Genomic DNA, 15,352 nt, shown 5'->3' with positions numbered 1-15,352 from the left:
ATTAGCGTTGGATTTTGATTATTTTTATACTGTATTTTTGAAATATGAAAGCAAAAAACCACATTGAATAATACTTCTGACAATTACCTGTTCAGTTCTTCTGTTCTTTATTCGCTAAATCATATGTTATGCTAATATATACTGTTTTTATTTCTTTTATAGTCAGCAGGCTGATGTCAGAGATATTTTGCTGGAACACCGAATTGTATCATGTTATTTGTGAATTATTAATTGTGAGCAATTTTGACATTATGACATTTAAATTATTTTTACATTGACATTATTCTATTTATCACTTCTGCAATTGGATGTGAAGGTTACTCGATACAATTAAACGTTTCATTCTACAAAATTTTATTTTACTTTTTTATCTTTCTGAATGCTACCGACTTTTCAAGTTAAAAATTATAACAATACAATTATTTTTTATTATGATATTATTATTAAGAGTTTCATATCAACATCAACGGTGTGAATTTACTAATAAGACAACACACCAACGACGGGCAACAACAATTTTATTCTTTTTCCCTGATACCGTATAGCTAATTCACTAGTTAAGTTTTAAAAGAGAAAAACATCAACATGATGAGTATGTGACTGTGTTTTCCTTAAAACCTGTCTTCCCAAAGTAAAGCGCCGCATATAGGTTTGTCGTTGGGGATTCCTCCTCTTTCGTAAACCAGAAAGCTATCTTCAACTTGAGGGTTTTCTTCTCTCATTCACTTCCTCTGATTGTGATTGTGATTGTGATTGTGACTGGGTTTGTGAAAGATGCCTCGCACAACCACTGTGGAGTGCTCCGGTTGTCCTCCTCTTCGTGCTCTAACGTTTGATGCGCTTGGTCTCATCAAAGGTGATGAATTTTTGCATACCCTTTTCCTATTATATCAAGTTTATCTCTTTGTTTTTTTTTTTTTTATAATCTTTCTGAGTTTGGTTTTGGGGCCCTTTTGGTTTGTGTTGGTAGTTGTGGAAGCCCGTGATAAGCGAGGAGTTCCAAGTGTGGTAGAGAGGTGGGGTGAGCCTGACTCTTCCAAATGTGTGACGGCTGTTTCAATGATAGATCGCAAGTCTCACCCGGTATGTATTATCTTGGCATAATATTTTTCTCATTTAGGTTGTGAATGATAAAGTAATCCCTTGAAATTGAATATTTATTTGCATAATGGTGCGGCAACTGGTCAAAATGTACGTTCTTCAATTTGTATTTGAGTTGTGGATATTGCCCTTTCTTGTATAGGCCCACTGTTGTATTGGTTAGACTTTATGGGGTGGCCTAACCAGGGTTAAGGTGATAGTTTTTTTTTTTTTTTTTTATACCAATCATAATTACCACTTTGAGGCGAGTAGGCTCCCCCGGTATCCCCATAAACTTCGGCTCTTTGAGCCAGTTATGGGACTAATCCCGAGTGCGGGGTAGGTCAAGGATTAAGGTTTTATGCCTTTCTCCAAGATGGCTTTGGGGGGATCGAACCGAGATCCTTCCCCACCTACTCAGCTCACTTGCACCAATTGAGCTGCCACCTTTGAGTGGTAAAGTTGTATAGTTAAACAGGCTTCAGGCATACATTGTTTATTTTCCTAATTTTTTAGGTTTTATTTTGGTTATGAACCTCTCTAAGAGCTTCGATATTGAGCTGGATGCAAAAATGGCTATAGGTAGCTGTGCACTTTGACCCATCTTGTCAAGTATTACGATGAGTTTGAATTATAGGGATACCTCTGCTATCACCATTAGTGAATATTTATAAAAAAAATTTCTCAGAGTTACACTTGAAATTAGATTCGTTGGCATTGATGGGGAAGCAATTTATTGGTTTGGAATTATTGTGCCTTACATACATTTGAATTATTCACAGTACTCGAATTTTGTCTTCAACAGCAAACCTATCCCTTAAGAGAGAGAGAGAGAGAGAGAGGAAATATTATTAAGAAGAGAAGAACTAGAATGGGGTAAGGACAATGTATTCTTAAGAGCTAAGAAAAAAAATAAACAAAACAACACAAAGCTAAGGAAACTATGAATTTAGTAGGGAAATCCTTTCCCTTTGTAAATCCGATATGGCAACTCACTTGAATATTAAGACTTGGGACTTTGCATATACACTGTCAACTCATGAAGTGATAAATCAAATCAAACTGAACATATATCTTTTAGATAGACAACGTATTTTAGTTTGCCAGCTGTGGTTTGGATATCTTGAAAAAAAATTCCTTTTGTGACAGTTGGTTATTATTAATGTGCATTCTTGATCTGGTCTTCCTATGTTACGCATGCTTCATCAAGACTAGCACTTGACAACATACTTTTTTGTTTCTTTTTTCTGTGTAAAATCTGGTTTAAACTTTAAACAAAGGTTTGGATTATAATGGTATATAGAATTAAAACATGCATGTTTTTTAGATTCTTACCTTGCAAACTTTGTCCTTAAGGTAATTATAAATATTCACACATTCCACAACACAATAACAATCAAGCCTTATTTCACTATGTCGGGTTGGTTACAAGGACCGATTTATACTATTGGGTTCTACCAAAAATCAATTGTAAAGTAAAACCATTTAGAACAAGGTTGTTTTTAAGGGATTTTCCCAATATTTTCTTAGGTATTCCTTTGCTCCTTTTAATGAAACTATCTCCCTTTTGAAACACATTTCTCTCTGGAACCTCCATTGGTCTTCTAACATAATCAACTTTATGCAAGTTTTGATCATCTCATTCATAGGTGCTACTTCAACTCTCTCTCAAATACATTCATTAGAAATCTTATCTTTTTTTGTGTGTGTCAAGCCATTCGCTTCAGCATTTTGAACTTTGCTACACTTACATTTTTGCTTTCATTGGCATTGGCACTTAACTGCCCAACATTCATTACCATAGAACGCTGTTGGTCTTCTAGCTGTTCGATATAACTTTCTTTTTAGTTTGACCATAAAGAAATGGATCAGAAAAATAAGATTCTCATTATTTTCCTATCTTTTTCTGGTATTGCAGTTATTAGCTGTAGCAAGGAAAAATGGCCAGGTAAGTTGCTTCATGGTTTTATTGTTGGTTCTGAAACTGTTTTGGTTTTCAATTTTGTTATTAAAAATTGAAATACTTCACTCTATTATGTTCATTCTACAGATTGAGGTTTTGAGCTCTATAAGCGGTGAATCTCAGGCTACAGTTTCAAATGCCAATGATTTAGATCTTCGGTCTGAAGAGAATAGTATTGTTGGTTTGCATTTATTTGCAAAACAAAATTTGGAGTTAGCTTCAAGGTATATAAACTGCTGCTGTTTGACAGTTTAAGTTAATGAGTGTATTTATGTTTTTGTTTTTGTGTACTTCCAAAATCATTCAGATGTGGGGATTGTTTTTAGGTCTGGTACTTTACTTACATGCACAACCAAAGGAAATGCAAGCATGAGGTCGATTGAAGTTACTAATTCATCTGCAGGATCTGCCTGTATTGATTCTTCAAAAACATGGAATGTATGTGCTGGTGGTAACATTTTGTGTTGCAAGGTGGATGGAAATGAGAAGTTTGCTTTATTTGGAGGGTGAGTGTTTACAGTTTGCTTAAGTATGGCATAGAAACTTAAAAGTTAATTTGAATGCAAATTGAGTATTGAACTGTTCGAATCATCTATTTATTGAACTTTGATAATGGAACATTTCATGAATACAAAAGAGGTTAACGAAATATACGACAAGTCACCTAACATGGTAAAAAATTGGAACTGAAAAGATGAAAGGACATTCAATTATTGGAGTGTTCTGATTTGAAGATCAATCCACTGTAGTCCCCAAAAATAATGATCAGCAAAGAAATATATCTTTTTTAAAAGACTCTTCTCATTCACAGTAGATGCAATGGCACAAACTTCATGATAATCTTGTCGTTGGGCTTTAACCATATAGCCTGCTTTGCCATAACATGCTCAAGATCCTCGTAATAAGTTTGCAGAAACTCTTGCCAACTTTGTGGGTAAACCTGCGTCTTATAAAAAATTCTGAGTAAATTCCTCTTAACAGGTAACTCTTAAACTCAACCAAATAATGTGAAAAAACAAATAATCATTAGCTTTGGAGCTTCTGAACTTTGTAGGATTCGGAAATAGAGCCTTATGTGGCCTCTGTCACCCTGCTGTTTTTTTGTGCTTGTGCAATTAAGTACCGTAGGCTATGTGAAAGCTTTGACAGTTTGACCATTGATCATTTGATGGATGCTTTTAATACCGAGTAAGTTAAGGATGACCTGCACAATCCATTTACTTAAATTTCTCTGGAATTTGATTTTTTCATGAGTTTGAGGAAGCCAAAGAAGATCCAGAGGCACCTTCTATTACAGAAGGTTCATAAAGAGAAAAAACTTAAAGACACACTGGACCTTCCTTACTGCAGAAACATGAATTAGATAGATTATGCAACAATTACTAGCATATTACTGCCAATGTAAACAACAAACAAATGGGCACCATTTACCACAAACCTTTGAGAATCTAAACAAGTCTTCATCGGCATATAACTGTTATCTATAAATATGTCGAACTGAGAAATAATGAACAAGTACTTTATCTGTAGGAAAGGTGTTGAAGTTAATATTTGGGATCTTGACAACTATACTAAGATCTGGAATTCCAAACCTGTGAGTCTTTACATCATCCCCTGCTTGTTATCTTTTTTAATAATTATTAGTTTATATTCCCCCAGTTTATCTTTTACTAGAGATCTTTTTTTGTTTTCTTGCTCTTGATTTTACAAATCCTTTTAACCTATGCAGCCTCCTAAGAACAGCCTTGGAATATTTACACCTACCTGGTTCACAGCTGCTACATTTCTAAGGAAAGATGACCATCGAAAATTTGTTGCTGGCACCAACAACCATCAGGTAATTTTAATCAGCAGATTTTCTCAATTCCTAAAATAAACGAAGAAATAGATTTTTTATGTCTAATAATCCATGAATTATTCCTCTTTGATGTTGATATCCTTGAACAATGTGTGCTAGAGACTCTTGAGAAGGATTATTAAATTTTCTCTTTATCTGGAATTCAGAGAAATAGAAATGATACTTTCTAAGAGAAAAACATAATAGAAATCAAAGATAAAGCGAGAGAAAATCCGAGAGAAAATATGAATCCGTTGATTGATCAGAAAAATTTACCGAATGATACAAAACCTGCTCTATTTATAGAGCTAATACCAGCAGACTCATAATTGATTAAGAGAATATAACCAGATCTAACAGACTCCAACTATCTAACTAACTATAGTGATAGTATTTGAGGTGCAACTCACTAAAAACAATAAGGTACATCACATACAGATAAAATACAAAGCATTTTACATGCTATCACTAATAAAACATGATTTCACAAAGTATATTTATGTAGGAATACTTTATTTGTTGTGGGTTATAGATAATCTGTTCTGTAAAAGGTTGCAATCCAGTTGTATGGCTTAGTTTCTTAAAGTGATAAGTTTGGCCTTTGATATTTCTTTTTTTTAATTATTAATTGAACAGGAAGGTATTTTTCAATATTAACTTTTTCCCAAGAAGTTCCAAAAATATTATTTTCAAATAAACTTTTTGTGACATTAATTAATAATATATGAATGTTTAAATTTTTTTAAAATAAAAGTGTAATCAATTGATTTTTTTCAAATCGCCACAACCCTTTCTTTCTCTCTACTTCTCATATTTTTTGCATTACTTTCTTCACTTTTTTCCTCTCTTAACTGTGCTTGCATATACATGTGCCAGTTATCAATTATAATACATAAGGAAGCATATGTTGCATTTATTGACATTACTTGATTGAGTTGATTCCACAAAGTAAAGTTGAATTTTTTTTTGTTAATGGTTTCTATAACATTAATGTTTTCCTAGCATTAACCTTTTTTTTTCCTTCCAAAAAATAGCCTGGCGCATAACGTTTCAGTCACATTAGATCTTTTCCATTTTGTTGACAAAGATGAAATGAGTAATATGGTTTCAAACTGAAGATGTGCTGCTTACTTGACATTTTAGTTCAGAAAGGGAAAAATTCATTGTTTCTGTTATTTTTTTTCTCTAGCAGCTCTACATAATTATACATTTTCTCATTATTCTTCTAAACAGGTTCGCCTTTATGACATATCTGCTCAGAGGAGGCCTGTTCTTTCATTTGATTTCCGTGAGACACCAATTAAAGCACTGGCTGAGGATATAGATGGCTATTCAATCTATATTGGGAACACTTCTGGGGACATGGCTTCTGTTGATATACGCACAGGTATCCCCAAAGTCTTGGGAAGGTTGTCATAAATTTAAGAACATAGATTATAGCATTGTTTTACTTGCTTCCATATAATACAGTATGCTATTCTTCATTGATATCCCTTATCTTCCATTTGTGACTGAAATTTTTGGACACTATTTACTTGATTATAGCGTTGTCTTGTTTATTCCTTATATTGTCGTATAAAATATTTTTCTTGTAGACCATGTTATAAATTAGCTATTTGTTGCCAACAATAGTTCGATCTAGTCCCTTCAAAAATGCACCATGTACTGTGCATAGGAGAGTTAGGTGCACTTTTGTAGCAACTGATGTAGACATCAATAGTGCAGTTTCGAAATGTTTGAATGGTCATTCACAGCAATGAGTCAAATTTGTAAAAGTTGAACATTTCATATGCTAGTCTGCAGGAAACAAAACCCAGTCATGTTTATATTCTTATCTTTGCTGAGGACAAAATTTAGTGAAACTTTTTTGTTGATTTTAGTTTAGGTTAAGCTTAAAATAATGAGGTATCTATCTTAGGAACAGAATCCAACTTCAATGTTGCTTTGGCTTGTTGTTCTTGAGTGTTGGAGCTTGTGTGTAAAGATGTTAAGGAGATGCTTTAGTTGTGAGGCAAAGAAAGGTGGCATAAAAATATCTAGAGAGAATAGCCATGGAAGCGATCGTTGCAATGAAATGGGAAAATGTTTTCTGTTGGGGTTGAATGATCCGCTTTTGGGATTTAGAACACTCTGTAGGATTTTCTGCAGCAAAGCATCCTTCCTATCTAAAATATTTTTACATTGGTTAAGTTTTGTGATTTTCATATAGCCTCCTGAAGTGTCATTTCTATGCTTTGTATATAACCTCTATGCTGATGAATGTTACTTCTTCCTTAAGCTTCTGTTATTTGTCCCAAGAAAAGGGGTTCTCTTGTGTACTCTTTCAAGTTCAGCCTCCCACTGAAAGCCAACCATGAAACTATCCTCCATAGCTTAAGCATTACTATGTAAATATCAATAAAAATAAGAAGATGGATTTTAATTATTGCTTGTGAAAAGTTCCAGTATTCGTCATTTCACTGATTGAGAAAGGGAGGGGCGTCTTAAAATTATAGAATTTGCATAGTAATACTTCCATCAAAATATGATTACTTATGTAAGTAATGATGAGGAGCTTCATTTGGCATAGCGGCTTTTCCATTGGCATGTGTTGCTATTATTTAGATAATTGGTTGTCAACTGGTGCAAATGCATTAAGCTGTAACTTCTACGTATTATGAACTTTATATATATACATATATATTCTGTTGTCTTTTAGTTGATCTTTTTGAATGAGTTTGTTTTGTTATTATTTTAACAAATAATTTTATTACAGGAAAAATGCTAGGATGTTTTTCTGGAAAATGCTCTGGAAGCATCAGATCTATAGTCAGGCACCCTGAGCTACCTGTGATAGCTTCATGTGGTGAGCATTAGTCTGTGTTTTCCCTTCGTATGTTGCACATTCTTTAAACTATACTGGGGTTTTCTCAGGCAGTCTGGTTCACTAAAATTTGTTTTATAGCTGTTTCCAAAATAATTTTTGTTTTCTGAATCCTATTTATAATCTTCTGTTAACCTCATTTCATCCAAAAAGTACAAGGCGTGTAGTTTCTGGTTCACTTTTTTTCTGTATAAAAGTGATTCATCATTTCTTCGTGTAATAAAAATATATGAAGTTCCTATTATCAACTTTGTTTGCCTTGCCCACCACTTATGCTCATACAATGATCTTTTTTTCCTAGGACTGGACAGCTATTTACGACTTTGGGATACAAAGACAAGGCAGCTTCTTTCTGCTGTAGGTTTTATACCCTTTTTCTTTGTCCGTTGCAGTATGCTATATGGAGAGACTGTTATAAAACCTATGAACTAAAGACCATTAACCTGTGTTAAGATTAAACGTACATGCTGATGCAGATTGTTCTGTACTGTTTACCTATATTGAAAATAGTTGTGAGGGCCAAAGATAAAGATGATGTACTGTCGAGAAACCTCCCCCCTCTCCCCTTAATGGCTTTGACATAGAAACCTTACTAAACTTGAACTAGCTAGGATCCTTAGTGATTGACAGAATTATTTGTAGTTGTTTTATGCTTATAATTATAGAAGTTATCTTTAAAGTTAATTGTTTTCTAAACAATTCTGTAGTCATAATTGTTTTATATATTTTCACTGGTTGCAGGTTTTCATTAAGCAGCATATTACACATGTTCTTTTTGACTCCAGCTTCGCAGTTGAAGGTTAGTATTTTTCTTGTTTTCAATATATTATTTTAAGATCTTCAATTAAGTAAAGAAAGAAGAAAAACATTGAAGATCAGTGTTACTGGTACTTGGTGCTTGGAGTAGTCCACTAGTGTGATACCTTAGCATTAATTTGATGAACAGTAATAACTAGGGTCTGAAACAGAACGATTTGGGGAATACAGCTTTCAGTATCTATCCTCTTATATTAAAAATTATTAACTTAATAAGAGAGACATCCTTTAGAATTTTGTAAGAGGGGCTAAATAGATATGTCACTGATTATTTGAACAGTGACACAGTTTAAATGCAAGAACTATTCAGAACTTTTTAGTATATAGGAGTGTAGGAAAATTTAGTGTTGTTCAAAATTTGTGCAAAACTTAGTTTTAATATTGCTCAAAATTTAGTATTCGTTGGATGTAATACTCCTTCCCCAAAATGTGACAATGCTTTAAGGCTTACAATTTTCTTTTTAGACCTTGCAGTTTCGTCACATTTTATATATTTTTATTATTGTCGTTATGTCTTTGGTGATTGAAGTCCGGTATTCTACACTTCTGATTTTATATAAACAATAATATCCTCAGGAGCAGATTTGCTACCATGCAAGGAACAAACTCTGACTGAGATCACAGTTGAGGAAGAAGTTGAAGCATCACTACCTTTGAAAAGAAAAAAGTCTTCTAAAAACAGAGAAAATTTAATGGACAGTAGTGAAAGAAAGAAAAGATCTAAGCAGACTAAAGAACGCAAAAAGTCTGAAGGAAATGATGGACCTGAGAAGACTGCATCATCAAGAGATGAGGGAAGTAAGTCAGCATCCAAGAAAAAAAAGAAACGCTCAAAATGTGAACTTCCAGATGAAGGGTTGTGAATTTAGATGGATTAAATAATATATGATATTATATACTACAAGGTATCTGAACAAATATTGGGGATGCATGGTGATGAAGGCAAAGAAGTCTGAATTCTGGCAGGAATTTGTGTTTGGTAATTAGATCAGCTTGGAGGTGACTTTGTGGGGAAGTGACTTCAATTTATATGGCAGTGCTGATGTATATTTGTTCAATTTTGTGAATTCTTTATGCATGAGATTAGTTTGTTTTAAGTTATCTAATATAGGAAGAGATTAAGGTTTAGGTCTGTGTTATGGTTCCTGGCAAAATATTCAGTATTTTGCTTTGGAGTTGTTGGCTTGTGGCCAATCCTTGTTATTTAGGTGAGAAAATGCTTTTCAATTCACTTTTTTTTTTTTTCTTCCTCAATTTAATCAGAATTGTTTTCATATGATCAAAAGATTATTTTGGTAATGCATAGAACTATAGAAGGTATCTTTTTTTCTTGAATTTTATTTGGGTTTATTGATAGTTTCCTATTTATTTGGGATAAGGTTTGAGGTTGACGTTGGTAGAAGGTGTAATTATTTTGCCAATATTGTATTTAACTGGTCCTTTTCAAAACAAGATTTTTAATAATAATTTTGTCAAAAAAATTATTAAATTGTTGAGTTAACATGAATTTTTTTTTTCTGTAAATACTGGGTTTTGCATTTTAGGGATAGAGTAATTTTTTGGGACGATTATCAAAATACTTTTCTTTTATGATGTTAATGTCAAAATATTCCTCACTCCAAACTTCATACAAGTGCAAAATCTGATAAGATACCACATGAATATTCTACCATCCATATCCTCATTTTTTCAGACCTGCTGACTCAAATACCAGGATTATGCTATTATGCTATTTATGGTCAAGTTGTTATTATTGATAATGATGTTGATATTTTTAAGCTGAATGGATTTCAAAAGATCACCTAATAAATGAGATTCATTTACCTTTGTAATTATTATTTTTTATATTTATTTTTTAATTATTATTTTATTCAATTAATTAATTGAATATTAATTTTTTAGTTTAGTTATAAAATTTAATGTCAAAATGAGAAAAAAGATAAGAGAAAATAAAATAAAATTTAGGACTAAAATATGGTGTTTTGATAGTTTTCAATATCTGGCGCAATTAATTCTCAAATTTCAATTTTAAAGATAATTTGGTTTTAAATATTTTTTTATGTAATATTTTTAACCTGATAAAAAAACTGATATTCTTAACAAAAATAAAAAAAATCAGGCATCTATTCGCTACAAGCCTACAAGCATCCTGAAAAGTTCTCTTTTTATTCCTTATGTTTCTACTTGATTCGGAAGCCTACGTGTTTCGCAAGCTAAATGGTAATTAAACGCACAGCTTAAACTCATTCTCTCAATTCTCAAATACAAAGGTGAGAATTTTGGGGATAACGATTTCGAAACAGAAAAATGGGGTGGGTGTGGAGCGACGACGACGACGACAACAGAGGCGATAACCAACTCAATTCCTCTTCATGTGACGGCGAACGCGAACGATGCTCCACCTCTAAGATCGTGAAATCGAAGTGCAGGACGGAGGAGGTGGAATCTGGAAAGTTCGTTAGAAAATGCGAGAAAACGGAAGAGCTTCTCAAGAATTGCATCGGAAGGTAATCTTTTTCTTTACTTTTCATTTTCTAATCACGATTTTATGTTGTGGGGAATTTAAGTGCAAATATTGATTCTTTCTATTGAATTTGTTATTTTACGGGAAGCACATGACTTATTATAAAGTACTCTCATATGAGATCACATAGAAAATATGATTGATAGATCGGTTAGGTACTTGTAAGGGGTTTTCTATGAATTCTACCCTCCGGTGTGCGGATTTTTATTTTATTTTTTATTTAATTAACTACTAATTTGATGAATGGTTTGAATCAAAATCTGGGATAATTGAAATAGATTTTTAAGGGAAGGGTTTCAACACTCTATTATTTCTAAAAATCTTGAAGAACGTTGTATCATAAAGAGAAAGAGCTATGCATGACGTATCCTTTTATAAACGAGTAAGATTACTCACATAGTGCAAATTATTCTGTAGAAAAGCTATAAACCATGCCACTATGAAGCTTTCTCAATGATATGTTTCTAAGACCTTGGTTCTAAAAAAAAACCTTTAGAATGATACGTATCTAATGCCTTGTATGTGAATCCTGCCTCCTCCTATTGACATTGGACAGAAGTACAAATAAGTAATTAAGATTATCATGAAACTTGAAAGTTAATATAACTAATAGGGATAGAATATTGTGCCTACCTTTTTTTGGTGCTTACTCTACTTACCTATCTCCAACATCTTCTGATCAGAATCTCAAGAAGAGAGAGAAATGGTGAAAGTTAGTTGAGATTCTAATCTAATAATTTTAGAGATGACTAAGTAGACTAGGCATGAAAAAATGTAGACATAATCCTATCCCTAACTAATAATAATAATGACCCTCCTTTGTGTATCTATTTTCATATATCTGGAACTTATTTGTTTTCATCTATCTGCATTCTCTCCAACGTATTTCTTTTCATCTATATGCATTAATGTGGAACCAGATGAACAATAGCTGTTCGTTTAATATGACTATGGTAAACAGGTTGAAAGTGGGTAAGCTGTAATACACGTAAGTCGAATTAGTTTTAAAATCTAATTTTTTTTTTTCCATCATTGTATGATATAATTTGAGTGATTAGTTTTTGAGCGTGATATACAAACCAGATAGTAGTCTTTGTAATAGCATAGAAATATGATAATTGATTGTTAGGATGTTTGAAGTCAATTTATTTTTTTATTTTTCTTCTTACAAAGAGCAGTGCTATAATGGCTTGGGGCATCTCATTAACTGATCGGTGGTTTGATTAAGATCATAAGTGGTAGTTATACTCAAGTGTTTTATACCCGTACTAGGCTAGCACTGTAGTGGGTTATTGTGCCATTTTTAGAGTTTGGGTGAGAAAATTGACGAACATAGTAGATGGTTGTGTACTGCCTTAATAACACATCGCATTGGTAATTTAGATTGGCCCTTACCACATTGTGACAAGTTGACAACTGAGAGAATTCTGATTGGCAGAATCTTTGGAACATTGAGATTAATGTAATATCTTCTTTCTTTTTTCATCTGAATTGCAAAAAATGGGGTCTAGTGGTAGAATCCCTTGGCAATTAAGTATTAACAGAGACCTTGGTGGATAGATGCCCCAAATCATCCCCTATATTCATTTCTTTTGTTGAGATTTTTAAACAAAATGCAAACATCTTGTGACATGACTCACACAGAGGACATATAACCATATCATAAGTAGAAGATGCAATTGATTTTTTATTTCAGTTGTCTCAACTGAAAATCAAATTGCTACATTGTTCAGTTTGGCAACATTGTGGGGAAGGGGAAGCTTCCAGTCACTTGCATACACACAACAGTCTTGCAATGGAGCTTTTCATTAGTGAATTGGTCCATGATTGATATTATTGGCCAAGCAGCCTGAGTTTTAAGAGCCTTGGTGCACTACTTACTTATTTGATTTAGAGTCTGTTTGGCACATTTTATTTTTAAACTAAAAGTAAAAAAAAGAGCTTAAAAATAAAGGTAAAGTTGTTTGGTGATTATATAAAGTTGTTCTGATGGTTTTGAAGGAGGGAAGATGAAATAGTTTACTATATGGAGGAATTATTATGGTAAAGAATAAAATTGGCAAATATAAATTTAGAATAAGGGTGAAACTGAAAAATAAATAAGAGAATTCTAACAAACAGGCACTTAGATGGTCGGACTTGATTCCTAGGAAGGATGTACATAAAGACACATCCTTTAAGCGTTCCATTAAAGTATTATGATATGGACACATCTCTATTTGTTTGTGTGCGCTTGCATGTGTGTTTTGGGCATTAGGTTCTGTGCTTATTTTGGAAGTGCTCCATTGAAGTAATTGATATGGACACAGCTGCTCTTTTAAAGTTTCCATTCTTTATTTTTAAATTTTCCATGCTATATAGGTTGATTCTAATCTGTGGCTCTCACTGTAGTAACAGTTGCATGACTCAGTATCTTCTAAATGCCACTGAAATTCTGATCTCTTTTATACCTCTCTCTCTTCCCAGGCCTGCTGAAGTGGTGCAATCACACACAGAGTATACCGAAGAGGATGTCACACATAAGTTGCTTAAAGGAGGGTCTCCCGCATTTAGCTCATCATACAGCTCATCAGATCGTGGTGTGTTTGACTTGCCTGGGCTGCGGAGTGATATCGAAGTCATGGAAAGAAACCTCTTCGGAGGTCTCAGTCGTTTCTTTGAAGCAGCTGAAGAAATGAAGAATGGCTTTTTTGATGTTTTTGTAAATTCTACACCCGTATTTGATGGAGAGTCGTCTTCCTCACCTTCTGTCAGGCGAGGGATACCTATTGAGGAGTATCGTCGGCAAAAAGCTTCTCCTGAACCCAAGGAGAAGGAATTGACAGATCATGATTTCGCTGCATTGGCTAAAGATATTTAAACTTTGGAAGTGTCTAGTTTTGTCTTAGATTACGATCATCTGGACTTTGAGTATGTCTTCTAATAACGTATCTCTCTGCGTCATTGCCAGCTGTTTAATATTATTTTAAAGCTGTGGCTGATGTGGTGTGTAACCAAGTTCTTATTACCTACTCTTATTATTAGCGATATGAATGATTCAGCAATTCATTTTTTAGCCAGATTCTCATTGGGTGCATGGAAAGGTATTGGCATTTGCATTTATTTGTCAAACACCCCTAATACACTGGATAATTGTTTTAGTTATTTCCATGGTGATTAACTCCATTATAACTTTCTTGTCCCAAATATTTCGGTGAAAATTATTGGTTAATTGAGCCATCTGTAAGTGAAATTTGTTTCCATATAGTGTTGATGATAGTTTCTTCAAAATGATTTACCGTTGTATTCATTTTCCAGCCAGGGTGGAGAACACTAATTAAGTGATAATGATTAATGTGTTAGGGCATGTTTGGTGATAAGGTTTGATAGTATAATACTTGATAGTATAAGATCTGATTGTATAAGACCTGATTAAATTTTAATACTATCCTGCATTTGGTATGGTATTGTATAAGATAATATCTTTTAATATTTTAAAAATTAATATATTAATAAAAATTATTTTAATATATTAATATTGAAATGATATATTAGTTTTTGGGAATTGTACTTTTAAGCAACATTAATACATCAATCCCTTATCAGGCTCAATTCTATATTCTCAGGATTGATTAAGTTATACATCATTTTGATGTATAAAGAAATTCTGCTGCATAAGCTTATACTATACGATGATCATACCAAATAACTGAAAATGTCATAACGTATAGTATAAGCTTATACTATCAGGCCTTATATATCACACCGAACAAGCCCTTAGTATTGGATTTGATTAGTGTTTATGGGATTTGATTGATTCTATTGTTGTGGACTGTAATGAATAGGGGTGTTCATCAACCGATCCAAACCGATTCAAATCGTGGTAACCGAACCGAAAAATCAATAACTGAATAAACCGAAAAAAATCGCAAAATTTTAATTGGATTGGATCGATTTTTGGATGGGTTGATGAAAATCGATCCAATATATTAATTTTCCTCTACCTACTTGGGTCTTTATCTAATCATAGCCTAAAAATTTCTAAACCCAAGACCCGTTAACCCATCAACTAAATCTAAGAAAAATCTAGTCATATCTCATCAACTAAATTTTATCTTTGTAGATATATCTCATTGCCAAAAATAAAAACTATATTATAGTTTAGGAATGTTTTTGTATTTAAAAAAAAAAAATTTACAAACTCAATATATACAAAAGATGCTATTTGCACAATAATCATGAAATAAATTTTAGGTTTTTAAGAAAACCAAAAATCGATCCAAATCGAAA

General features: G+C 33.0%; 2 protein-coding genes across 2 annotated transcripts; both read left to right on the top strand.

Moving 5' to 3' along the window:
* Positions 1–578: 578 nt before the first annotated feature.
* LOC133314654 (uncharacterized) lies at positions 579–9,817 on the top strand. Its single transcript, XM_061516161.1, has 12 exons — positions 579–856; positions 971–1,083; positions 2,999–3,028; positions 3,131–3,267; positions 3,370–3,549; positions 4,574–4,637; positions 4,773–4,880; positions 6,114–6,267; positions 7,636–7,725; positions 8,045–8,100; positions 8,485–8,542; positions 9,136–9,817. Exons 1-12 carry the CDS (start codon positions 775–777, stop codon positions 9,420–9,422), a joined length of 1,359 nt encoding a protein of 452 aa, XP_061372145.1. The 5' UTR covers positions 579–774; the 3' UTR covers positions 9,423–9,817.
* Positions 9,818–10,760: 943 nt separating this feature from the next.
* On the top strand, positions 10,761–14,203 carry LOC133314655 (fra a 1-associated protein). Its single transcript, XM_061516162.1, has 2 exons — positions 10,761–11,066; positions 13,550–14,203. Exons 1-2 carry the CDS (start codon positions 10,867–10,869, stop codon positions 13,941–13,943), a joined length of 594 nt encoding a protein of 197 aa, XP_061372146.1. The 5' UTR covers positions 10,761–10,866; the 3' UTR covers positions 13,944–14,203.
* Positions 14,204–15,352: the final 1,149 nt, after the last annotated feature.

The sequence above is a fragment of the Gastrolobium bilobum genome, unplaced genomic scaffold (genome assembly GCF_033153095.1).
Source record: "Gastrolobium bilobum isolate Gb01-03AN ecotype WA unplaced genomic scaffold, APGP_CSIRO_Gbil_v1 utg11542, whole genome shotgun sequence".
In the NCBI taxonomy this organism is placed as follows: Eukaryota; Viridiplantae; Streptophyta; class Magnoliopsida; order Fabales; family Fabaceae; genus Gastrolobium; species Gastrolobium bilobum.
The sequence above is the reverse complement of the archived record's forward strand: the minus strand, read 5'-3'. Positions and strand labels throughout refer to the sequence as shown.